At 38.2% G+C, this 21223-nt stretch overlaps 1 protein-coding gene across 2 annotated transcripts; it reads right to left on the reverse strand.

Annotated features, from left to right (window-relative positions):
- Window positions 1-122: 122 nt before the first annotated feature.
- CCT8 (chaperonin containing TCP1 subunit 8) lies at window positions 123-13619 on the reverse strand (the record flags this gene model as incomplete). Of its 2 annotated transcripts, XM_079704562.1 has the most annotated exons (15): window positions 123-350; window positions 2984-3103; window positions 3427-3591; window positions 3672-3743; window positions 4305-4420; window positions 4510-4597; window positions 4675-4741; window positions 5489-5667; window positions 6837-6974; window positions 7887-7948; window positions 8061-8241; window positions 8704-8853; window positions 10250-10329; window positions 11069-11159; window positions 13560-13619. In XM_079704562.1, 15 exons carry the CDS (start codon window positions 13617-13619, stop codon window positions 273-275), a joined length of 1647 nt encoding a protein of 548 aa, XP_079560688.1. In that variant the 3' UTR covers window positions 123-272. The 2 variants fall into 2 exon arrangements, with proteins under 2 accessions (XP_079560688.1, XP_079560689.1); XM_079704563.1 differs by lacking the exons at window positions 10250-10329; window positions 13560-13619 and having other exon boundaries at window positions 11069-11080.
- Between the last annotated feature and the right edge of the window lie 7604 nt (window positions 13620-21223).

Here is a 21223-nt window from a genome sequence, read left to right on the forward strand (position 1 = left end):
TTGCAAACAGGCCCCTCATAACTTAGGGGACTTGCCTCAAGTGCCACAGCTCATTTCATTAACAAGGTTGAGACAAAACAGGTCATCCAGATCCAAGAACAGTGATCCTCAGACAAAGAGGCTTTGATAGTAACAACATGTTTATTGTATCATCCAGCAGAGAATACAAGATACACAGAACACTTCTTAATTTAGGAGAATATGAAAACATCAGGCAATTCCTAGAGTACTACTACAAACAATGCCTTCACCTACAGTAAAAATCTAGCCATTCAGTCATTTTGGTCATCATCCCAGTCTTTCTTCCCACTTGGAGGCTTGGGCCCACCGGCTGGTTTTGCCATGATGATCTGCAAAACAAAATCCACAAGACTATACTTACGAACTCAAGCTTCAGAGTGAAGAGAAAGAATATTTCTCTATTACCCTGCTTCATTATTAGGCAATCATCACCAATGAGCAATCTGTTATTACACTGCATATGAAACACTAGCATATTGTTACTGTCCAGCAGGTGAGTTTTCCGCTTTTGTGGACACTAACAGCAGCAAAATTCACACACATTAGCGAGGGGCATTCTAGGACATGCAGTTCAATAACCCAATGCTCGGAATGCAAAAAATATCTGCATGCATCACTGGCATAAATCAGTCAGTTTGGCACCTGATTTGCTATTTATATATGAGATTCGTCTTGCCAACCATCTTTATCCCAATTTCCTTGTGGTTTAGAAGCTTTAGGTCCACCTGCCAGTTTTGCCATTATAATCTAAAGTGGTCGATACGTAAAATATATATAAAGTTCAACAATGACATTTTCTACTACCTATAAATGAGAGCCATTCAAATACAGGAAATGTGTGTTCATAAACGAAAAAATCCAAGCATCTAGTTGCCTGGAAACATGCTAGAAGCCTCATTTATCTAGAATGTACTAATCCAGCATTTTCCAAGTATAATCATATAGCATTTTTAAAGGATTTATGTTTGGGGAAAAAAAAAAAAAAAAGGTGTGGGGTGTGTGTGTGGTAGCTTTGGGCTCAAATAAATTTGGGAGAAGTTAAAGTCAGTTGGCTTCCCCCACAGTAGAATTCTAAAACTCTGATATACATTCTAAATCTCAAAATCGGATACAGTATCAATTGCTTCCCAAATTTATAATTTTTTTTTTTCTGGGCATTGCCATATTTCATGTACAGAGTGCTAAGGGCACATAACAGTGAACATCCTCCCCTAGGGTAAAACAAAACACAGCCTTCCCAGTTTAAAACCGAAATTCAGAAGTACCTGTGTGAGCAAGGCGCTTACTTGTGTTATTAACATTACTGTCTTGCTTCGACACCGACATTCAACAAGTTCCTTAGGAACTTCTATTAGAATTTCTGCTTACCTCATGCTTCAGTCTACTTAGCTTCTCCTGTCCCCTTATACTTTTGGTCCTCCTTTTTATTCTTAGCCACATGTTAACTTATAGAACAAACACTTCCTTAAGGTATTTAAACATTATCTCAGTTTAAAAACTACAAAAACATATTCTTCCACTAAAAACTATTTGAGGCACTGCTATAAAAATATACCATTAATAAATCCAGTACACAGATATCCAGTCTCTGATTATTTTCAATGTGTTGAAACTGGATCTCCAGGTTCCATTTTTGGCCATCTTAGAATCTAAGAAAAAGTTCTTCCTTTACCGAAGTGAAATTTGTTTTGCTATAATTACAACCAACTGATCTGAGAATAAGTCTAATATCCTTTCCATTTTTACCTAAAACTTGCTTCTCCCACGATTAATTTGGCATGATTTTCATTTAATGGATTTATACTGTGCCCCTAGCAATTAAAATTTTCTACTCAGTATTTAAAAATTATTCGTTGGTTAATAATCACTTATACAATTTTGTAGGAAAATACATTTCATTAAGTTTGGAAAACACCTTTTTGAAAAACTATGAATTCTGGTTTATCTGTGAATCCAAAATAGTCTTCACCACTTTTCTTCTTTGCCATAATTCCTCAAAAATATTGGCAGAAATACTAAGATTTTTTATACCTTAAGATCTTAGTACCTCAAGACATAATCTGTCACAGAAGGAAAAAAATTTAAATGCCAGGTCCTATCATCTCCACACTTCCTTGAAGGTGGTACAGTGGTTCCCCCTTAGATGCCTTCCAAGAATCCCAGTGGATGCCTGAAACTGAGCATCGTAATGAACCCTATATCTGTGCTTTTTCCCATACATACATACCTATGATAAAATATATAAATTAGGCACAATAATATCTGATTGGTAGCATCACTACTCTTGCACTTCGGGACCAGTAAGTAAAATATGCTGATCTGATAATTGATATGCTGACCTGATAATTGAAATGGCTAACAGACAGTGCACACAGCATGGATATGCTGGACAAAGAGATGATTCACGTCCTGGAACAGGACAGCGTGAGATTTCATCACGCAGTATACGCAGTATACTTATAATGGCACACAATTTAAAATTTATGAATTACTTATTTCTAGGATTTTCTTTATTATATTCAGGGATTGCAGGTGACTTGTGAGTAAACTGAAACCACAGAAAGTAAAACTGCAAATGAGGGAATACTGTAGTCTGCAATATCTGCCTCAGATCTTTATGGCCCTTCCATATTCCATATTAAACTTCCTCTCTAGATTATGTGTACAAAGGGGTTCTTAGTCTAAAAAGTCTTGAAAACTATGAATCTATATCAGATTTATTTTACCCATTCCAGTTCCCAAATGGCAAAGGATTCTTTCACTGGCAAAATCTTCATTTTAAATTAGCTGAAATACATTCAAAACAATTTAAAACTCTAATAGAAGAAAATTAAAACAATTTTTTTGCGGGGGCTACTTTGAATAGAATGAGAACTGTGCTATGTTCTAGTTCCATGAAAATATACTTCTAACTATAAAAAAATAAGTATTTTTAAGGATCAAAATTTCACTTCTCACTCACCTGATCCACTCTAAGTACAGTGACAGCAGCATTAGTAGCCAGTTTGATAGCCCAGTATTTTCCCAGGTAAGTATCTAGAACACCAGCTTCCAACATGTCCTTTACAGCAGGAACTTCAGCCTGTCAACACAAAACTATTTTTATTCTTTCACTTTAAATGTTTATGTGAAAATGTTTGTACTCAATAGAAACATGGCTACTTAAATAAAACTAGAATAAGTAGCTAGGAAAAAGTCCTACCCCATCTACACTATAAAACAAATTTTAATAAAACAAAGAATACTAAATTCTCTATCAGATAAACTATGAAAAAGCTAACTGTTATGAAAATCATTTGCTCACAAATCAGAACATTTTCTGATTTTCCTTTTAAACTTAATACGTCTATTTTTAGGTTGTGCATTCACAAAATAAAACAAGTTCATAGTGTTTTTTTCAAATACCTCAATATCTAATCCAACATTTTTATTTCCTTCTTGATGTACTGCATAAAGTTTAGAGATTACTTCATTGGCCTTAACTCCGGAGTTTTCTGCCAGTGCCCGGGGAATACCTTCAAATGCCTCAGCAAACTTCTTAATGGCATACTGTTCAAGTCCAGGACATGTCTAAAACAAAAATGTGCTTATTACTCAATTTTATTCGAACAACGACAAGAAAGTCAGTTTGTACATAGAAAGCCATATACCTCTCCATACGATGTGATCCGTTTGGCTAACTCAATTTCTGTTGCTCCACCTCCGGGTACAAGACGTTTATCCTACACGTAGTTAAAAAAACAAAAAACAGAAGTCACCAAGAAGCAATTTCCAGTTTTCTAAATCTTTTCAGATTCCAGTACTCCACCAGACTAGAGGTTTTAATCAGATTCAATTACAAGTTTTATAAAATTCAAATTCCAGTTATGAATGTCACAAAAACGGCATGATTTGAACAAATTACCTTACTGCACCATAGTGTATACGAAAAAGAAGGACCAAAGTTAAGAATGGGAACATCACTATGCAGTTATCTGTATTTCCAGATATAGCAATAAGAATAGCGCTGAAGCAACTGAAGGTATATTATAATTGAAAACCCCATAAACCATCTCTTTAAAACAGTTATATATTAAAAAAAAAGCCTTGATTTGTTATTTACTCCTTTTCATATTTCATTTTAGAAAATTCATCAGCAACAAATACTTAAGTGGAGTCTTAAGGAAAAAGGTGCTTTGCTTTACACAAGCCATTCATTTTTCATTTTCAAGTTCTCAGAATGTCTGCCAACTGCGTTTTTGAGGACTTACAAATACTAGATTAAGATGAATGCTGATACTGACCCTTGTGAGAACTTTGAAAGTATTAACACCATCATCTACTGCCCTCTCTATATCATCCATCAGATTGTCTGTAGAGCCTCGAAGCACTATGGTAGAAATGGCACCATCTTCCTTTTCTGTCAATAAATTAAATATATTTGGGGATTAGTAAAAGGAAATGAACTCCCCACACTTCATATACATATAGTTTACCACTACTACTTACCATGCTTAAAGACCACCACCTGCGTATCTCCAACCTCTGAGAGGTAAACACTGTCACAATGTCCCATTTCTTCAAGGACAGGAGGAGTCTGCGAGAAAATGACTCTTGTAATAAAAATAATTCAAATAGGTTCAACTCTCTTTTAATATTGTCCAAAATACATACCAATCTAGGAAGAGCTGTAGCACCAACTGTTTTACATAATCTTCTGAGATCCCATTTTGAGTTCAGCCTTTAAAAAACAAAACAAAGATCTTAACAAATTTTAATTCCATGAGATACCATAGTAAAACACAAGAGATTAAACAGGAAACTGTACATTGGGCCTCAGGTCACCTTCTTTTGACCCTGAAGTTTCAAGCTCAGAATGGGTCTGGACTGCACTATGCAATCCAGTCACAGGTGTTTAGGGCATTATTCTAGAACTGGGAGAGTTCCAGTCTCCTTAGGACGTCAAGGGTTCATAGTTCATAGTTCTGAAACACTAAGGAAGCCCTGGTATACAGAAAACTTTTGCTTTACTTTGGGCAACTGCGTGTTCTGTGAGAAGAAAAGTGATTTACTCTGCACGTTATATTAGGTGCTTGGAGAGGTGGGAACGGGTGGGTGAACTGTCTAGTGTAAGCCCCAAATGTGTTCACGAATTTAAAGCTATATTCCCGACCCCACGCTCCAGCTGGCAGTGTGTACCAGGTCTGTGTCTGCTCTCTTAAGCTCCTCCTCTTGCTGGGAACACTCCTCCCTCTCCCTCTTCAATCAACATCTGCTAACTGGTCCTTCAGCTCTCAGCCTAAAGGTAAGTTTTCTCAGAGGTGCTTCCTGTTCCCCTAGATCAAGTTAACTCCTCTTGCCATGCGATCTAATACCTCATACTTTCCCCCTTCTAACAGTCTTCATGGTGTGTTGAATTTATTTGCTTGGTGTTTCACCACCCAAAGCCATTTACAATCCAGGTTAATAGAATGCAGTCCCCTCTTACCTCACCAACATGATATTGTATTTGTTTGCATAATGAAGAGCCATGTCTGCCACTTTGCCACCTGTTACGACGACATTTGCACCAGTACCAGCAATAGCTCTGACTTGCGCATCCATGAGATTTTCTTCTCCCTTACTAAAATTCATCAATTCTTCAGCAGTCTTTATCAATACCGTTCCCTAGCAAAATAAGTGAGGATTTTCTTTAAAACTATTTCACCACGCTGGTGTTCAAAGTCACAGAGTAACATTTTATTGAAGAAATAATTTAAAGATTTGGGAGAAAAATATGAAGATAAGCATACACATATTATGAAGCAGAATACAAAATTTGTATGAAATTAACAGAAATTCAGCTTGTTCCTAGACCAATGCCCCTGCCCCCAACACTTATATATTTGCTCTTTGACAGGCACTTTGATGGAAAAATTGGAGAAATACACTGTACTTTTAGATATGTTAGGCAGGTATCCTGACATCTGTCTTCTGATGAATGTCAACCAAAACAACGTTGTGGTTCTCAAACTTTTTCTAAAACGTGGACTAAGTGACCAGCCCCACCGCACTCCACACCTGCGAAACTTCAAAAACCATCCACAACTCAGATTTCAAGAATTCTAGGGATGCAATCAACAGAGACCTATAAACATATACTTCAAACTTCTTAACATGTATTTTTAAAAACAAACTTCAGGGACTTCCCTGGTGGCACAATGGTTAAGAATCCACCTGCCAATGCAGGGGACACGGGTTTGAGCCTTGGTCCGGGAAGATCCCACATGCCGAGGAGCAACTAAGCCTGTGCACCACAACTACTGCGCCTGCGCTCTAGAGCCCGGGAGCCGCAACTACTGAGCCCACGCGCCTAGAGCCCATGCTCCGCAACGAGGGAAGCCACCGCAATGAGAAGTCCGCACACCACAAAGAAGAGTAGCCCCCGCTCGCTGCAACTAGAGAAAGCCCGCACGCAGCAATGAAGACCCAACACAGCCAAAAATAAAAATAAATTTGTTATTAAAAAAATTTTAATGAAAAGCACACAAATACTCATTTTCTTCACTGAACATTTAACCTGCTGAATTGTGTAAGTTCTACTAGAAGTCAAGAGCTGTTTATTAGAATATAAACAATACTGTCACCATCTAATGTTTCAAGTTTTGTACTTAGTATTTGAATTAGATATTCAAATATAAATCTGATTAAAAAATAAACATGACCCGGCAATTTTAAATAATTATGCAGTATTCACTGGATTAAGAGGAAACTCTACCTCAAACTTTTAGAATCATTAAAACTATCTGAAAGGATAACCGCAAGTTTTTACCTTTAAGGTTCTGAAATCTACATACCTTAGTTTCTGTTATCATTCCATCAAAAGGACAAGAGTACACTGCTATTTTTGCATCTTTGACAGATGTTACATCACCTTCAGTTTCCTTCTTAAAAACCATGCCATGCAATACTGAAGAGGAATGGACACCAGAGCCCTAAAGAGTTGGATATCAAAATCACCAGTGCTTTCATGAAAATAACATCAGGGCTAATTTGTTGATTCTGCATGCACCAGAAATATTAATTTCTAAATAATATAATATACAAAGGCAGTGACTCCTGCGGATGAGTAGGGTGGTGGACATAAAGCATACCAGTCTGCTCAATGCAGGAATCACTGTGGCAATGGGCCACTGTTATGGACGGGGGTCCTTCAGTGTACTGGGAAGAATCAAAGAACAACTGCTCTAAGCCATTCACTCACTCTGTACCAATGTACCAGGCAGAATAGGGATCAAAGCCAAGTTTCTGATTTCACAAGCTTACCATGTAATGGCGAAGGGGAAGGCAGTGCATGGATAAAGTCAGAAAACACCCAGCACGTATATTAACACACACACACACTTACAGCTAACACATGTACTAATGTAAGCTAAACTCGGCTACGTTAACAATCACATGTGTAAAATCACTACAGTTATATAGGTTTTACTGTATCAAGCACAATGTTTTTATCAAACACATACTCTTTAAATATTAAAAGTATGAATTTTATTATTATAGAGCATCAGAAAAACTTGAACCTCATTCAAAATTGCCTTCTAAGCTCATTTTTATAAGTCAGCATATATCAAGATTGCAAATAATTAATATTTTGTTTATGCACTATTCTCAACCTTCCAGCTATCATGGAAAAATGATGACTTAAGAAGATAATATGTTGATACCCTTTTAAATTTAACAAGTGGTAGTATTACAATCTAGCAATATCCAAATGTTACCACAAAGGCAGGAAGTCCTAAGTGCCTAAAACCCCAAGGTAAAATTTAGATTAACAGAATTTTTTTTTTTTTTGCAAAAAAAAATCTGATCTATCTAAATAACATTAATGCATTTTCTAAACTTACCAGAATCTTACAAACTCTGATGTTATCAACATTGAAGTGGCCAGAGTCAGGAAAAATAGATACTGTTAAGAAAACGAGACATATCAAAAGATATATTGGGACAACAGAGAAAATATCTTAATCACATTAAGACATTTTAATCTTGGATCTTTTCATTTACTGATATGTACTCACCACATGCCTGAGCAATAAGCTTGGCCAGAAATGCTTCATTACCATATTGTTTACTCATTATGGAGGTATGAAGTAGAGATGACACTTCATCAACATCATGAAGATTTTTTGCAGAACAACACACCAAGTCAGGAAGAATCTCATGGGCTTTTTTGCAGGCTATTTCATAACCTTCTATGACCTTAAACGTAAAGAGCAAAAATGTTTCTTCAAAAGATGTAATTTTGACATGACTTAAGGTAGCTTATTTTGGTAACCCAATGAATACAAATCTTTATTTTCAATAGAAAAAGACAAAGCACACTTCCAGAATAACATTCACGGCACAGCCTACCATTTAAGAGTGCAGGCTTTGGTGAGAGCCCAAATTTGAATCCTAACTGCCATTACTAGCTACTTGCACAAGGTTTTTCTAACTTATGGCTCAGTTTCCTTATCTGAAACAAAACAGGATTACTTCTAATAGGCCCCACTCACAGGGTTCTTGTAAGGATAGAATGAGATACTGCATGTGAAGCATATGTACTACAATGCCTGGCACAGAGAAAACTGCTCAAAATCAGCTATTACTAATGACTTTTATTTAGTAGGTATATATACATAAGCAAATATGAAACAGGGGTAGATTATAAAATGAACTCACCTCTGAAACTGACAGGCCGAGTCTCAGAAGCTCTTCAGCTAATTCTAGAAGAGCTCCAGCAAAAACCAGAACAAAGTTTGTGCCATCTCCAACCTCCTGCTCTTGCATGTGAGAGGCCATTACAATCATTTTTGCAGCAGGATGCTGTACCTGACAGAAGGGGTTTGAATTTGAATATCAAGCTAAAACATTTGATCCTTAAAGCAAAATAAAATTGTTCATTTCCATTTCTTCTTAAATTAAGACTCCAATCTCCCTATGGGCCAGGTAACTCACTTGATCACATTGCTACGCACTACTTATAGTGCAGTCATAAGACAATCCAAGTCCGCCTAGGCCTATGAACACGAATGCCTCACCATAAATGAAAATAACTTCACAGGCACTGTCTTTTAATGGTCAGTCACCCAGTATGTACACATGCATAAGGTTCATAACTTTATTATATATTCACTAAATTAAAAAACAAAGTAATTCCAACCACTAAACCTAAGGCACTTTTAAAAAAGGCTTCAGAAGTGCTAAAATAGATGTCATTTAACTTCATCACAAGTCTCAATTTTTATGTACATTCTTTTTGTAAGGGGTTATAAATTATGGTTTAAAAGAAGGAGAATATAAAATATTTCTTAAAAACAGCATATCAAAATTTTAAGTGATCATTCCTTAGGATTTAGATGCTTTTTAAGAAATAATCAGAGTAACACCTGATAGCACTGAGAAAACTAAAAAGCTGACACTATAGTTTATTATGAAGACAGTATCCCCGTCACACCTGAACAACTCCTGAGAACATCACAGAGTACAACATTCACATTCACAATGACAAGCCCCTCCACAAATACCTTGTGGAATTAAATTTGTTTTGTTCAATATTATTACTTCAAAACTATACTGTTATTTAAGAAGTTGGAGAAATGTTAACTTATCTATGGAGTTCTGTCTAAAAAGCATTAAGCTCTGGTGCTTTAAGAGCTAAGTTCAGGAAAATTCCCTGAGATTGAACATATGCTTCAATTAGCACCTGGCTGAGGAATGGTTCTCTATGTGTTCAAGTGCCAGACTGTCCTCATACCTCGGCTGGCAGTATCTATTCTACAGATTCTATAACATCAAAACTGCAGGTGAACAAAGCAAAATTCCACAAACTGATTGTTTTATCTTCACAAAGACAATTAAAAAAAAAAACACACCACTATTTTCAAGTATCAGATGTTTCTACATTATGGAATAATTCACTTCAGTGTCACACTCTACAGAACAAGACAACATATTCAATTTGATATGATTATGAGCAAATATATTTTTTATCACAACCAATCATTCCATAAGTTAATAATTTAGGAGATTTAAAATTTGAGTTGCTAAGATGTTAAACATAAAGAGGACTCTTTATAATTAGGAAAATCTGTATAATGAATTTTCAGGTTGGGAATAAAAAAATCCCTTATTATCCAATTTGACATAAAGGTTCTTTTATGTTAAAATATACTGAATTTTTGATGTCACCAAAACATTTCTTGGCTTTTTTAAAGAAATAACTTACTTCTAGCTCTCTTAAAACAGTCGCTGCATCATTTGTCACAAACAACTTCTCCAGGTGGTTGATAATCATTTTGTTCATTCCTCAAAAGTAACAATTAGAAAAAGAAATCCATTATTACTCAAACCCTTCTCCAAATACTGGGAAAATCTACTCAAGAAATATAAATTTATATCCATTCCTAAAAATAACTTTGTAAGAACTCAAAACGTATTATCTATTCTTTAAGGTTATCTCATAGCCCTATGGCTTTGCCTGACTGCACACCTGTACTCTTTCCTTTTTAATCTCCTATAATGTTTATTAGCGAGGATGCCAATTTTGTCATATTTTTGTTCAATCAGCACAGCATATTCACATGTACAAAGACTGAAATAATCTACTTAAAAGTACACTTACTTTTTTGCTTATTCCATAAATCTATATCAATTAATTCAGTCAATGGTAGGAGACAAGAGAGAATTTTTCTCCCTTAAATTATGTCACTCTATGTAAAAGATCTGTTCCACATCTGCAACCGTGAACACTAGGTACTGCCTCAATGGTGAAAGCACCATAACTTTTCTATCCTCTCAATAGGACAAAACGTAACATTTGGATTCCAACTTTTCTAAAAAGATCTGAATTGCTGATTAAAGATTAGAAACACTATACTGGTGTCACCGAGCTATGAAATAATTTTCAATGCCATACTATATTATGGCTAAAACTCTCAATTTACACATAATATCCTCAGAACAAGTTTGAAAGAGCTAGTACACAAAATCCTATTACAGTACTGTATCTTTTAAAACAATTTAGAAATTAGAATTTAGAAATTACCATTTGGTCCATATGCTGTACGAGTTGTCTGGGCAAGCTCCTTGCAAGCCTGTATGTTCCTGTACACAGCCTCTTCTAATCCTGAAAAATGCTGTCAAAGAAAACTTCTGATCAGGCAGGACAGTGAATCTCAATAATTTCTTCATCTGTAAAATGGGGTAATATAATAGTACCTGTTTCAAAGGATTGTTGAAACTACCAAGCAAGATTTATATATGTAAAGTATGATGCTTGGTATTCACAAATGATCCACAGATTTGTCCACTAGTTGAATGAATAAAGCATGACATTTTTAGGGACCACAGGTACCTACTTACACATCAAAACATAAAGCCTATAATTTTTTTAAAATGTAGTGAAAAGTGCAGGGAAGAGTGCTAAGATTGATTAGAGAAAGCAAATGAGCTCTTGCAGATAAAAATACCTTTTCAAAGTTTATCAGTACTTTCTAAATGTTGAAATGTGGTCATGAATATTTATTGTGTTAAAACCTGAGCATTGTAAAACCAGCAGTTCTATGTTCACTGGGAATTAACATATCTGCCTCATAAATTTTTAGGAACCAAAGCATACAGATTTTGAATGCTCATTTGAACTGCAATATAATTCCAACATGTACACATTGAAAACTGCTGAATTGGTCACAGTACTAAAATTGTCAAGTTTTACACTGGACTTCTTTTAGACTTGGAATTTACCTGTGGTCTCAGATAAATTTCAAGAGCCTACTGTTCATGTGAACATTTTTCTAGAGCTGCTTTGCCCAAGAGAGTAGCCACTTGCCACAAGTGGCTATTTAAATTTTAATTAATTAATTAAAAATTCAGTCCCTCAATTGCACTAGGCACAATTCAACTGCCCAGTAGCTACTTGTGACTAGTGGATACCATACTGGACAGTCCTGATACAGAACACTTCCATCACAGCAGACAGACAATACTGTTCTAAAGATCTCCTGCCTTGCACTCTTGTTTTTCCCCCATCCCCATTCTCTGAGGAACAGTCATCTCTGATCATAAATCAGATCCTGTCAAACCCTTTAATGACTTCCCATCACTTAGGGAAAAATGTAAAGCCCCTGCCAGGGCTAAATGTGTACGCACATTCTAACCCTTGCCTACAACTCTTCTCAATTCATCTCTTACCGTTCCTTCCGTTGGTAAGCTTCAGCCCTATCACCTTTCTTGTTTTCCTTTAGCAGGTAACACTCATTCCATCCTCAGGGTCTTTGTACTCACTGGTCCCTCAGCCTGGAACACTTCTGCCTTTAATCTTGGCCACTAAGCACAGAGCTGAGAGTTCTTTCCTGAACATCTTAATTGTTCTATCTACCCCAACCCTTCCTTTTTAATTTTTTTTTTAGAGGCAGACTTTATTTCCTTTATCATTATTTGAAATTACCCTTTTTGTTTATCTGGTCATTTATTATTTCTGCCTCAGAAAAATAAAAACCATGGCCGTTCTTCAGCCTTTTAAAAAAGTGAGCAATGTCATTTTCAGCGAAGCTCTTTCACCAATATTTACATTAAACCTTGATATTTACTATATTCACAACATCCCAAAAGTGCATCATGCCAACAAGAACCTAGTTCCCTAAAAAATAAACCTGTTACCATAAATGGAACCACACTATCTATATACCTTCAACTATGCACAGAAAATATGGGGGACAAATAAAGAACACTACCATTTGAACACAAGAGACACATTTATCAGTAGTGCTTTAAGATATTTTTAAAAAACTAAGCTTCAGAAATTACTTCCAATATCTCGCTATAAAACAAAGCAGTTTTATTTAGGCCAGGGTGTCCCTTACCTTGTGGGCTGTGATCGTTACAACCCTTTTCGTCCAATCTGCTCAATTTAATGATGAGAAAAGCAAGACCCAGAGGGATAAGTTTTACATCAAGCTAGCTAACCTAAGCTGGGACCAGAATCCATTCGCATTGTAACCACTGTTTATCCTACTATAACGCACTGCTTCTGCGAACTAAATGGGGAGCCCGCTGTTTCTCATTTAGAAAAAAGTTGCCAAGACAGGCCCTTGTCCCTCTCTTAACCGCACCACCCACTCCCTGAACTGTGGCAATCAGCTTCGCAGTTCCCAAAGCAATTGCACCTACGTTGTTTCACCTGTGTCGCCTCCTAAAGGAGAGACTCATCACCCCCGTTTTACGGATGGAGGGAAAATGCAGGAGCGGCCTTACATCTGTCCGACAACCAAGTACAGAACGCGGTGTCTGCGGCCTCGTCCCCCACTCGCCGTCTCTGCCCGCTCGACCCTCCCCGGCGTCCGTAAAGAACCAAAATGCCCGCGGGCCTCCGCGACAGAGCCCGCCCGAGATCACCTCCCTTTCTGGAATCTTCTCTCCCTCCGACCGCTGTGTCGGGGGAGCACGCCCGGCCCGTTAGTACGCCCTTCTCCTTCGCTGCGGCCGCCGCTGCCCTACGCCGACTCTCCCACCTCACTCCTCCTTCCTCCATTCCTTACCTTCGCTCCCTCCTTGAGCATCTGGGCAAAGCCCGGGGCCTTGGGGACGTGGAGAGCCATGGCCACTACGCAGGGAACAGCTCACGCGCCCGCTCGGACTATCCCGGAGGAAGCAAGAGGCGCGCACAGCCTCCTGGGATCGCAGCGTGCGGCGGCTTCACGCTCCTCCTCTCTCTCCAGCCTGGTCCGCCCCTTCCGCCAGCCACCTGGTCTGAAGCCTCGCGAGAAGGAGCACTTTGCGCAGTCAGAACTGACTTGACGATCCTCTATCTGGTCGATCGATCGGGCGGGTCGCGGAGCGCGCCATCTGTCTTCCGGCCGACGCACGCGCAGCCAGCCGGGCCATTGTGGCACGCTGCCGATTTTTCTTTTTGACTAGACTCGGTGCTCGGGACGTTTGAATTTTGCTGGTTCTGACTTGGAAGCCACACCTTCCAAGATTACCTTACTTGTAATCTTCCAGACCCTCGCGTAACATCGGGGCAGATGTGCGCCCCCCCCCCCCTTTTTCTCCCAAGGCAGGGCACCTGCCTTCATCCCCAAAATCTATTCGTTGAGAGTGTGCTCTGACTTGGGTGCTGTAGCAGCTCTGGGGACTTGAAGGTGATAATTAAAATCTGTAAGGATAACTGTATACTGAGTACTCCTATGTGCCAGGCTCTGTTACTTGTTTTATGTGCGGTATCTTAGCTAATGGTCAATCTTACGAGTTAATTCTTATTATTTCCATTTGGTAGAAGGGGGATTTGCAATTTACAAACGGTAATTTGTACAAGATCACAGCGCTAGTAATGTTAAAGCTAGGATTCCTACCCAGATCAGACTGACTGCAAAATGCAAGTTGTTAACCAACTACATTCCTCTTTCCTGCTTTTTCTTGGAAATATAACTCCCTTTTTACTCTCCCAGAATCCTTTGAAACCTGACCTCTGTGTCATCCCACATCAGCACATGACTGATTTCAAAAGAATTGAATGGTAATAGAATACTTTAAAGAATAATTTCACACGGTGAAAGTAATCCACTCTCCTTGTAGAAAATATGGAAAACTTGAGCAGAACGTTTGACTTGTCTTTTGTTCTTTGATTGGACACTTGCAAATGACTTATTTTCCTTAACTTGGGACAGATTTAATGTGTCTTAAGGAATAATCACGTGTCAAGTGTATTATATCTTTTTCTAATGAGCACTTAAAATACATAATTATTAAAAAATACTTTTGCCACCTCAAAGCAAATGGTATGTGAACCACCTGTTGGGAAACATTACAAGAGATCAGTGATTCTCAAAGTGTGGTCCAGGGACAATACAAGATTTTCTCATGGATTAGCTAAGAAATAAATAAAAACTCATTCATCTAACTCAAAGACAGCATTGCTTATAAACATAACCAACAACAATAACAACAAAAAAAAACTGAAAGGGATTAAAGATGACACTTGATGAAATTTTAATAAAAATGCTTAAGGTATCAAGTCTTGATAAGGACCATGGAAGGTAACTTGAGGATAAAACTATTGATGAATCAAGTTTCCATGGAAAATTTATAATAAAAAATGGATCTTAATTTTAGTAAATTAAAAAGGAAATGGAAATCTGTATGGTAATTTATCAAGAATTAAATTGATTTAATTGCTAAGAAGACTGCCTTTTAGATAAAAATTCATTTATTTTGTATTATTTGGGTTAGATGGTGTATTCATAATTACAGAATCAAAACATCAAGGGCAAAACTTCCACTGGCTCCAAATAGTAAGTCAAATATTCCTCATCCAGAATAGAAAATAAACACAAATCCTCAATGTGGCTTCAAGGACTAGGTTCTGGTCCCTGCTTTCAGCACATGTATCTTTGCCCTCTTGGCCTTCCTCCCTGTCTTCTGGCTGCAATAGTCTGAATAGTTCATCCTGTCTGCTTTACCTCTTCTGCTTCAGGGTCTTAGCCTCTGCTGTTCTCTACCTAGAAAGCTCTTCTGGTCCCTTTTGGCTGAGTTAGTTCTACTTCAGTAAACAAACACTTAGGTTAGAAAGCCTTTGATGACTCCCAAGACATTCCCTGTTAGTCATTCTCACAGCTTCTGTGCTTCTCCTTCAGAGCACTTACCATAGTTATAATGACAAAATTATTTGCAATCTTTCCCAGCTGGTAGGTAGGTGCTGTATTGCCAGCATCTATCACTGGGCATTGCATGAAGTGGAGACTTAATGGATGACTAAATGGGTGTCCAAAAAGAAGACCAAAGAACTGGTAGATGAGGTCTCTATTCATCCCTTCCAGATGTACTTGCTATAAAATCAGGGAACAACACAAAGCAATCAAGAGGGTTTGCCCAGGAATTTGCAAAAGGCCAAGGAGACACAGTTCATCTCTAGTATTCTCCATGCTCATAGTAGCTTTTTTGTCCTGATTAATTTATCTGATAAATCGATGAGATCTGCCTTGATGAATGTATTGCCCTTATCAGATCACCCACTGTCTGCTTAGGTGTTGGACCACATTTCTGTCATTTGGGGAATTTATTTTGTGAACCCCATAGCAGGAAGAACCATTTAAACACCTGGTCTGTTAAAGAACAGATGAAGACTTTCCTTAAACCTCAAAGCACCAAATGACAGATTTACCTTCCCATGAGCCACTTCTATGGAGATTTGTTGAATGGTAAATTCCTCACCAACTTCATTTGCCTACAGAGACTGCTCATTCGAATGGGATAAACCTGGAGAGGTCACTTCCCTCTACTCTGGGAATAGTGGTATAAGTTGGGATCTTTGAGGTTGCAAGGAAAAGAAATGCAGAGATCACTTTAGAGGGTGTGGTTTATTAAGGATCACAAAAAAAGTACAAAATTGCACAACTATCCTAGAGCCAGATGACTTTTCATGTATACGGCCATAGGTTGGGTGTCTCTAAGTTACCATTTTCATATCTTAGTTTATCTCTGTTTCTGTGGCTTCCACCAAGGTGGCACCTGATTCTCTTTACCTCTTTCAACTGCTTTTTCTTCTTTCTACACCTTAGCTTTGGCTGGCATCATTTTCTCTGTGTCTCTTCGTTTCCTGACCCCCTTCAGGTGGGCCTCTGTGTGTTTCATACTTAAACATCCCAAGAAAAAAGATCTGGTTCATTCAATTTATTGCTATCTAACAAAAAGCCCCCAGGTCCTGTCAAACTCTCATCAAGGATACTACAAATCTCTATGGCTGCCTTGGCTGAAGCAAGAATTCCTGGTGCACTTAATGTTGACCAGGGGGCCAGGATCATCTGTGACCTTAGTGTAAGGAATGCTTTGTGGCTGTTTTGTATCAAAATGAGCTGTACACATGGCAGACATTCAGAGTTTCATCAGTAGTCTAGTCAATCTGTCCAAGGCTGTGCTGTAGTTAGTAGCTCTCTTAAAGCTTTCTGGATCAAGGCAAAGTAAAAAGTAATGAAATGTATAGTTAGTTAATTACTCCCTGGTTATTACCATTCTGAGAATGGAGATCTTGGACAGGATGAAAGTGATCATTTCCCCCTCACTTTAAATGTTGGCTTAGTCGTCCCAGTGACTATTGGTGCCTGGCCATGATTGAGCTAGTTAGGTTATGGGGATGAGAAAGGTGAAATGGAGTGAGACAGTGCATTTAAATTCTATTAGTGATGACTTAGATCTCTGAAGATTGATGAAATCTCTTAGAGGACTTCAGAGAGAAGTTTCCCTTAAGCTGTTATGAATGGATCGTCGATAAACTAAAACTGTGTTTATCAGTCCCTCTTTTAGTAAAATTAGAAGTTACTGCCTTAGTTCCTCTGATGGATGTACTAGATTGGCACACTTGTGCAGTCCTGTATTGCAGAGGCCAGAGAGCTGAAACTATTTCCCAGGTTCCCTTGCTGTTATGGTTCAAGATAGAAATAAATCTCTACCAGTTAGATACCTTCATGTGAGGGTTGGAAGGTGGTAGGGAGACAAAGTCTATTTTCAAGCTGCTTTGGTAGTTCTTCCAGCAAGCAGAATTATGAGAGGATGCTGTTTTGGCATTACTATTCCAGTAGTTACTCTGTGTGGAGGGGCAGCTGTGGCGATAGCGAAGACTTCTTATCCCGTCTTCCTGCTCTCTGCATCACAGCTGTAGTGGTGTGTTCTTGATCTCAGGCTGTCCAGTGGTGATTCCTGATTCCCACCTTTCTGATCATACAGAAAGTATGGCTCCCAAGGTGGGTCAGTTCTGTGACATCTGGGGTTTATTCCTGGAGGCCCACCTGAGAACTTGTTTCTCCATCCATCCATGGTAGATTTTTTTTTTTAGAAGATGTTGGGGGTAGGAGTTTATTAATTAATTTATTTATTTTTGCTGTGTTGGGTCTTTGTTTCTGTGCGAGGGCTTTCTCTAGTTGTGGCAAGCGGGGGCTACTCTTCATCGTGGTGCGCGGGCCTCTCACTATCACAGCCTCTCTTGCTGCAGAGCACAGGCTACAGATGTGCAGGCTCAGTAGTTGTGGCTCACGGGCCTAGTTGCTCCACGGCCTGTGGGATCCTCCCAGACCAGGGCTCGAACCCGTGTCCCCTGCATTAGCAGGCAGATTCTCAACCACTGCGCCACCAGGGAAGCCCCCATGGCAGATTTTTGAAGCATCTGATTCCTTGTATGAAAACCCTTTCTGCTTCTAAAACCTAGAGTGGTTTCTGTTTCCTACATGGGATGCTGATTGAGACAATTCCTGTGTTTATGATTGTCAGGAAGCTAAAAACAGTCACGGCCAGGCTTGTGAGCTAACATGTGAGATGAAATTCAGAAGTCATTCAGGATCTTGCCAAAACTAATTTTTACTCTTGATTTTTTTTTACATGGTTTTTAAAAATCAATTATTTTTGGCTGGCCCAGAACTGAGAGCCAGAAAAGGTTTTGAGATGAAGCTGATGAGGAAGATTGAGGAAGGCCCAATATCGAGGAAGACTGAAGAAGGCCCAATATCAAGTGATATGAAAGACCACCCCTTTTCTCATGTTTATAATTTGCAATAAATTGCTTCTCTCTAGTACGTGCAGAAAACATTTCTTTTCATAGTCTTACTGATTAAAAAGGTTAAATTAAATATGCTACCCAGTGAAGATTTTCTGTTATTAAAATTGTTTATGGTCTGCTAGTAACTAGCCTTTCTAACTTTGTTCTAATGGATCAAAGTATAGCATATCACTCCCCACCTTCCCCCCTTTTCAAAAATATAGATGATTTATTATTTGAATTATGACTTTATCAGATCACTTTTTTTTTTTTTTTTTTTTTTACATTTTAGCCAGTTTCCCATGACAAATTTCAAACCGGATTTCTCAAGTCAATATTTTAAACGAGCAAGATTTTGACAAGGCTATTCCACAGTAAACTACTTTTTCCTTTCTGTATGTTTTATGCAGAAATTTTCAAGAACAAGATAAAATTATTTATAACTTTTATTGCTCTTTACTCAGTATTTGACTCTGTGGTTAGGAACCAGGTGTAGCCTAAACTGTGTAATATTGAGCTTAGTCCTGATTCTTATGTAGAATTTACATCTTTAACACCAGTGCAAAGACCTGGGTTTGGAAGGACAGTCTCCTGAATAGTAATTATTTCAAGATGAGTAAAATAGAGATTTTTGACTACCCCCTTTCCTTTTACTTGTTTCTTAAGATTCAGTATTACTTTTAGATAAGCCAGTTGAATCCCTCCCTACTCCCCCTGAGAGTAAAAGTAATACACATTATCTGCTAATATTATCAAGCTCTAGAAATGACTTTATCAGCTCTTGATTCTCTTTTCCATTACCTAAAGGATTAGCTTAAATTCAGGCACTGTAGCTGTTAGCAACTGCTCTATCAGTTAGCAAAAACAAACCACTCCACAGCTTAGTGGCTTAAAGCAACAGCCACTAATTATTCCTCACAAACCTAGGACTGGTTGGACACTTCGGCTGATCTGGACCAGATATTGCTGTATTAGGTGGGGATTGCTTATGTATCTGCAGCCAGCTGGCGGGTGGACTGAGAATTGGTAGGTTAGGAGGCCTCAACTGGGACAATCCTCATCTTTCAGCAGGCTACCTGGACTGGTGCTGATGGAATTGAGGGTTCCAAGAAAGCAAGCAGAAATGTGCAAGTACCTTGTCAAATTTGCTACTATCCCGTTGGCCAAAGTAGGTCACAAGGCCAAGCCCAGAGTCAGTGTAGGAGGGCAGTATCAAAGAGTACAGGCACAAGTAGCATGAAAATTGAAGACAATAGTGCAGTCAATCTGCCATAGCTATTCAACCCCAACTACCCTTTTTCCAAGTTTTCCAATATTGATTTTCTTTGTATTCAACAATTCCACTCAGAAAGTTATCTTAGGAATATATCGGAACCAATTTACCTTGTAGGATTCACTAGAAAGCAACATTACTTAAATTAAAATTTTCTTTTGGTGTGCTACTGAGATTTTTTTTTTTTTAATCCTTGAGCCACAGTGAATGGCTGGTAATATCTATATTGAAAAGATTCAGGCTAAAAATCAGTGTGGTCATTCTTTGCGTTGTAGAGCTTTGGTGTCTTACTTTTCCTTTTATTTGTATTTTGAAATAAATGAAGAACTTTTGGGAAGGCACAAATTGGTACTTTCTAAAGATATTTAGGTGTTTGCCTCAGTTAGTTCCTCAGCTTTCTCGACTTTACTGCACAGAATATCTGCACCCTGGATTCTAGTTTGAGAATATAACTTTTAACCATCTTTTATCAAGTTCTTATCAAAAGCCTAACTGTAAAAATTAACATTTGAGGGAAATTCCCTAAATTCCATGCACTCTCATTTAGATAATAAATTTTGCCCTTGGATCAAGCCAGAGCATTAACATTCTAGTTCTCTGGAGAACTGAGTTTGACAAAATGCATTTTGATATCTTACCATTGTCTTATAACAAGGAATAGTAAAAGAATGGCCAAAGGTAAGGGACTCTTATCTTTACTCTAGGCCTGTTGTTGTGGGTGTCAAACATTTCGTTACACAGTTTCCTTTTTATATGACCTGTGGGGAAAACTTACCATCCAACCATTGTTTTTATTTTGTGATCTCTATGAATCTTACAACTTCTTTGTTTCTCTCTTAAATTACTAGAAACTTTGAGCCAATATGTAGCCCAGCTCTACCACCTATATGACTATGGTGTGACACTTCTGTGTACTACTCACTAGTTGGTTTTATTTTCTTGCTTCTTCTTTCTTATTTTGTCCAGACCATCTCAACTTAAAAAAATTTTTTTATCAATTTTATTTGTTTTATGAGTCACATCAAATCCTTTATGGAATGAGATGGGGTATAAATATATTTTTTAAAGTGCTAATTTGTAGATTTACAGATGGTTTGGGGATAATTAAAGGGGTTAGAAGCTTTACTGTAGAGTGACCTTTCCCTCCCTTCCATCTTCCTTCCCTCCCTCCCTCCTCCCTCTCTTTTCCTTCTTTCCTTCCTCTCTCTCTCCCTTTCTTTCTCTCCCTCTTTCATTCTTTCTTTTCTTACTAATTTAAACCGAGGAGTTTACATTTTTGCTAGAAACACAACCACACTGCAAGTAACACAAAACCAAAGTATAAAACAAGTCTGAGGGCTTCCCTGGTGGCGCAGTGGTTGGGAGTCTGCCTGCCGATGCAGGGGACATGGGTTCGTGCCCCAGTC

Source organism: Hyperoodon ampullatus (assembly GCF_949752795.1).
Source record: "Hyperoodon ampullatus genome assembly, chromosome: 5".
Taxonomy (NCBI): Eukaryota; Metazoa; Chordata; class Mammalia; order Artiodactyla; family Ziphiidae; genus Hyperoodon; species Hyperoodon ampullatus.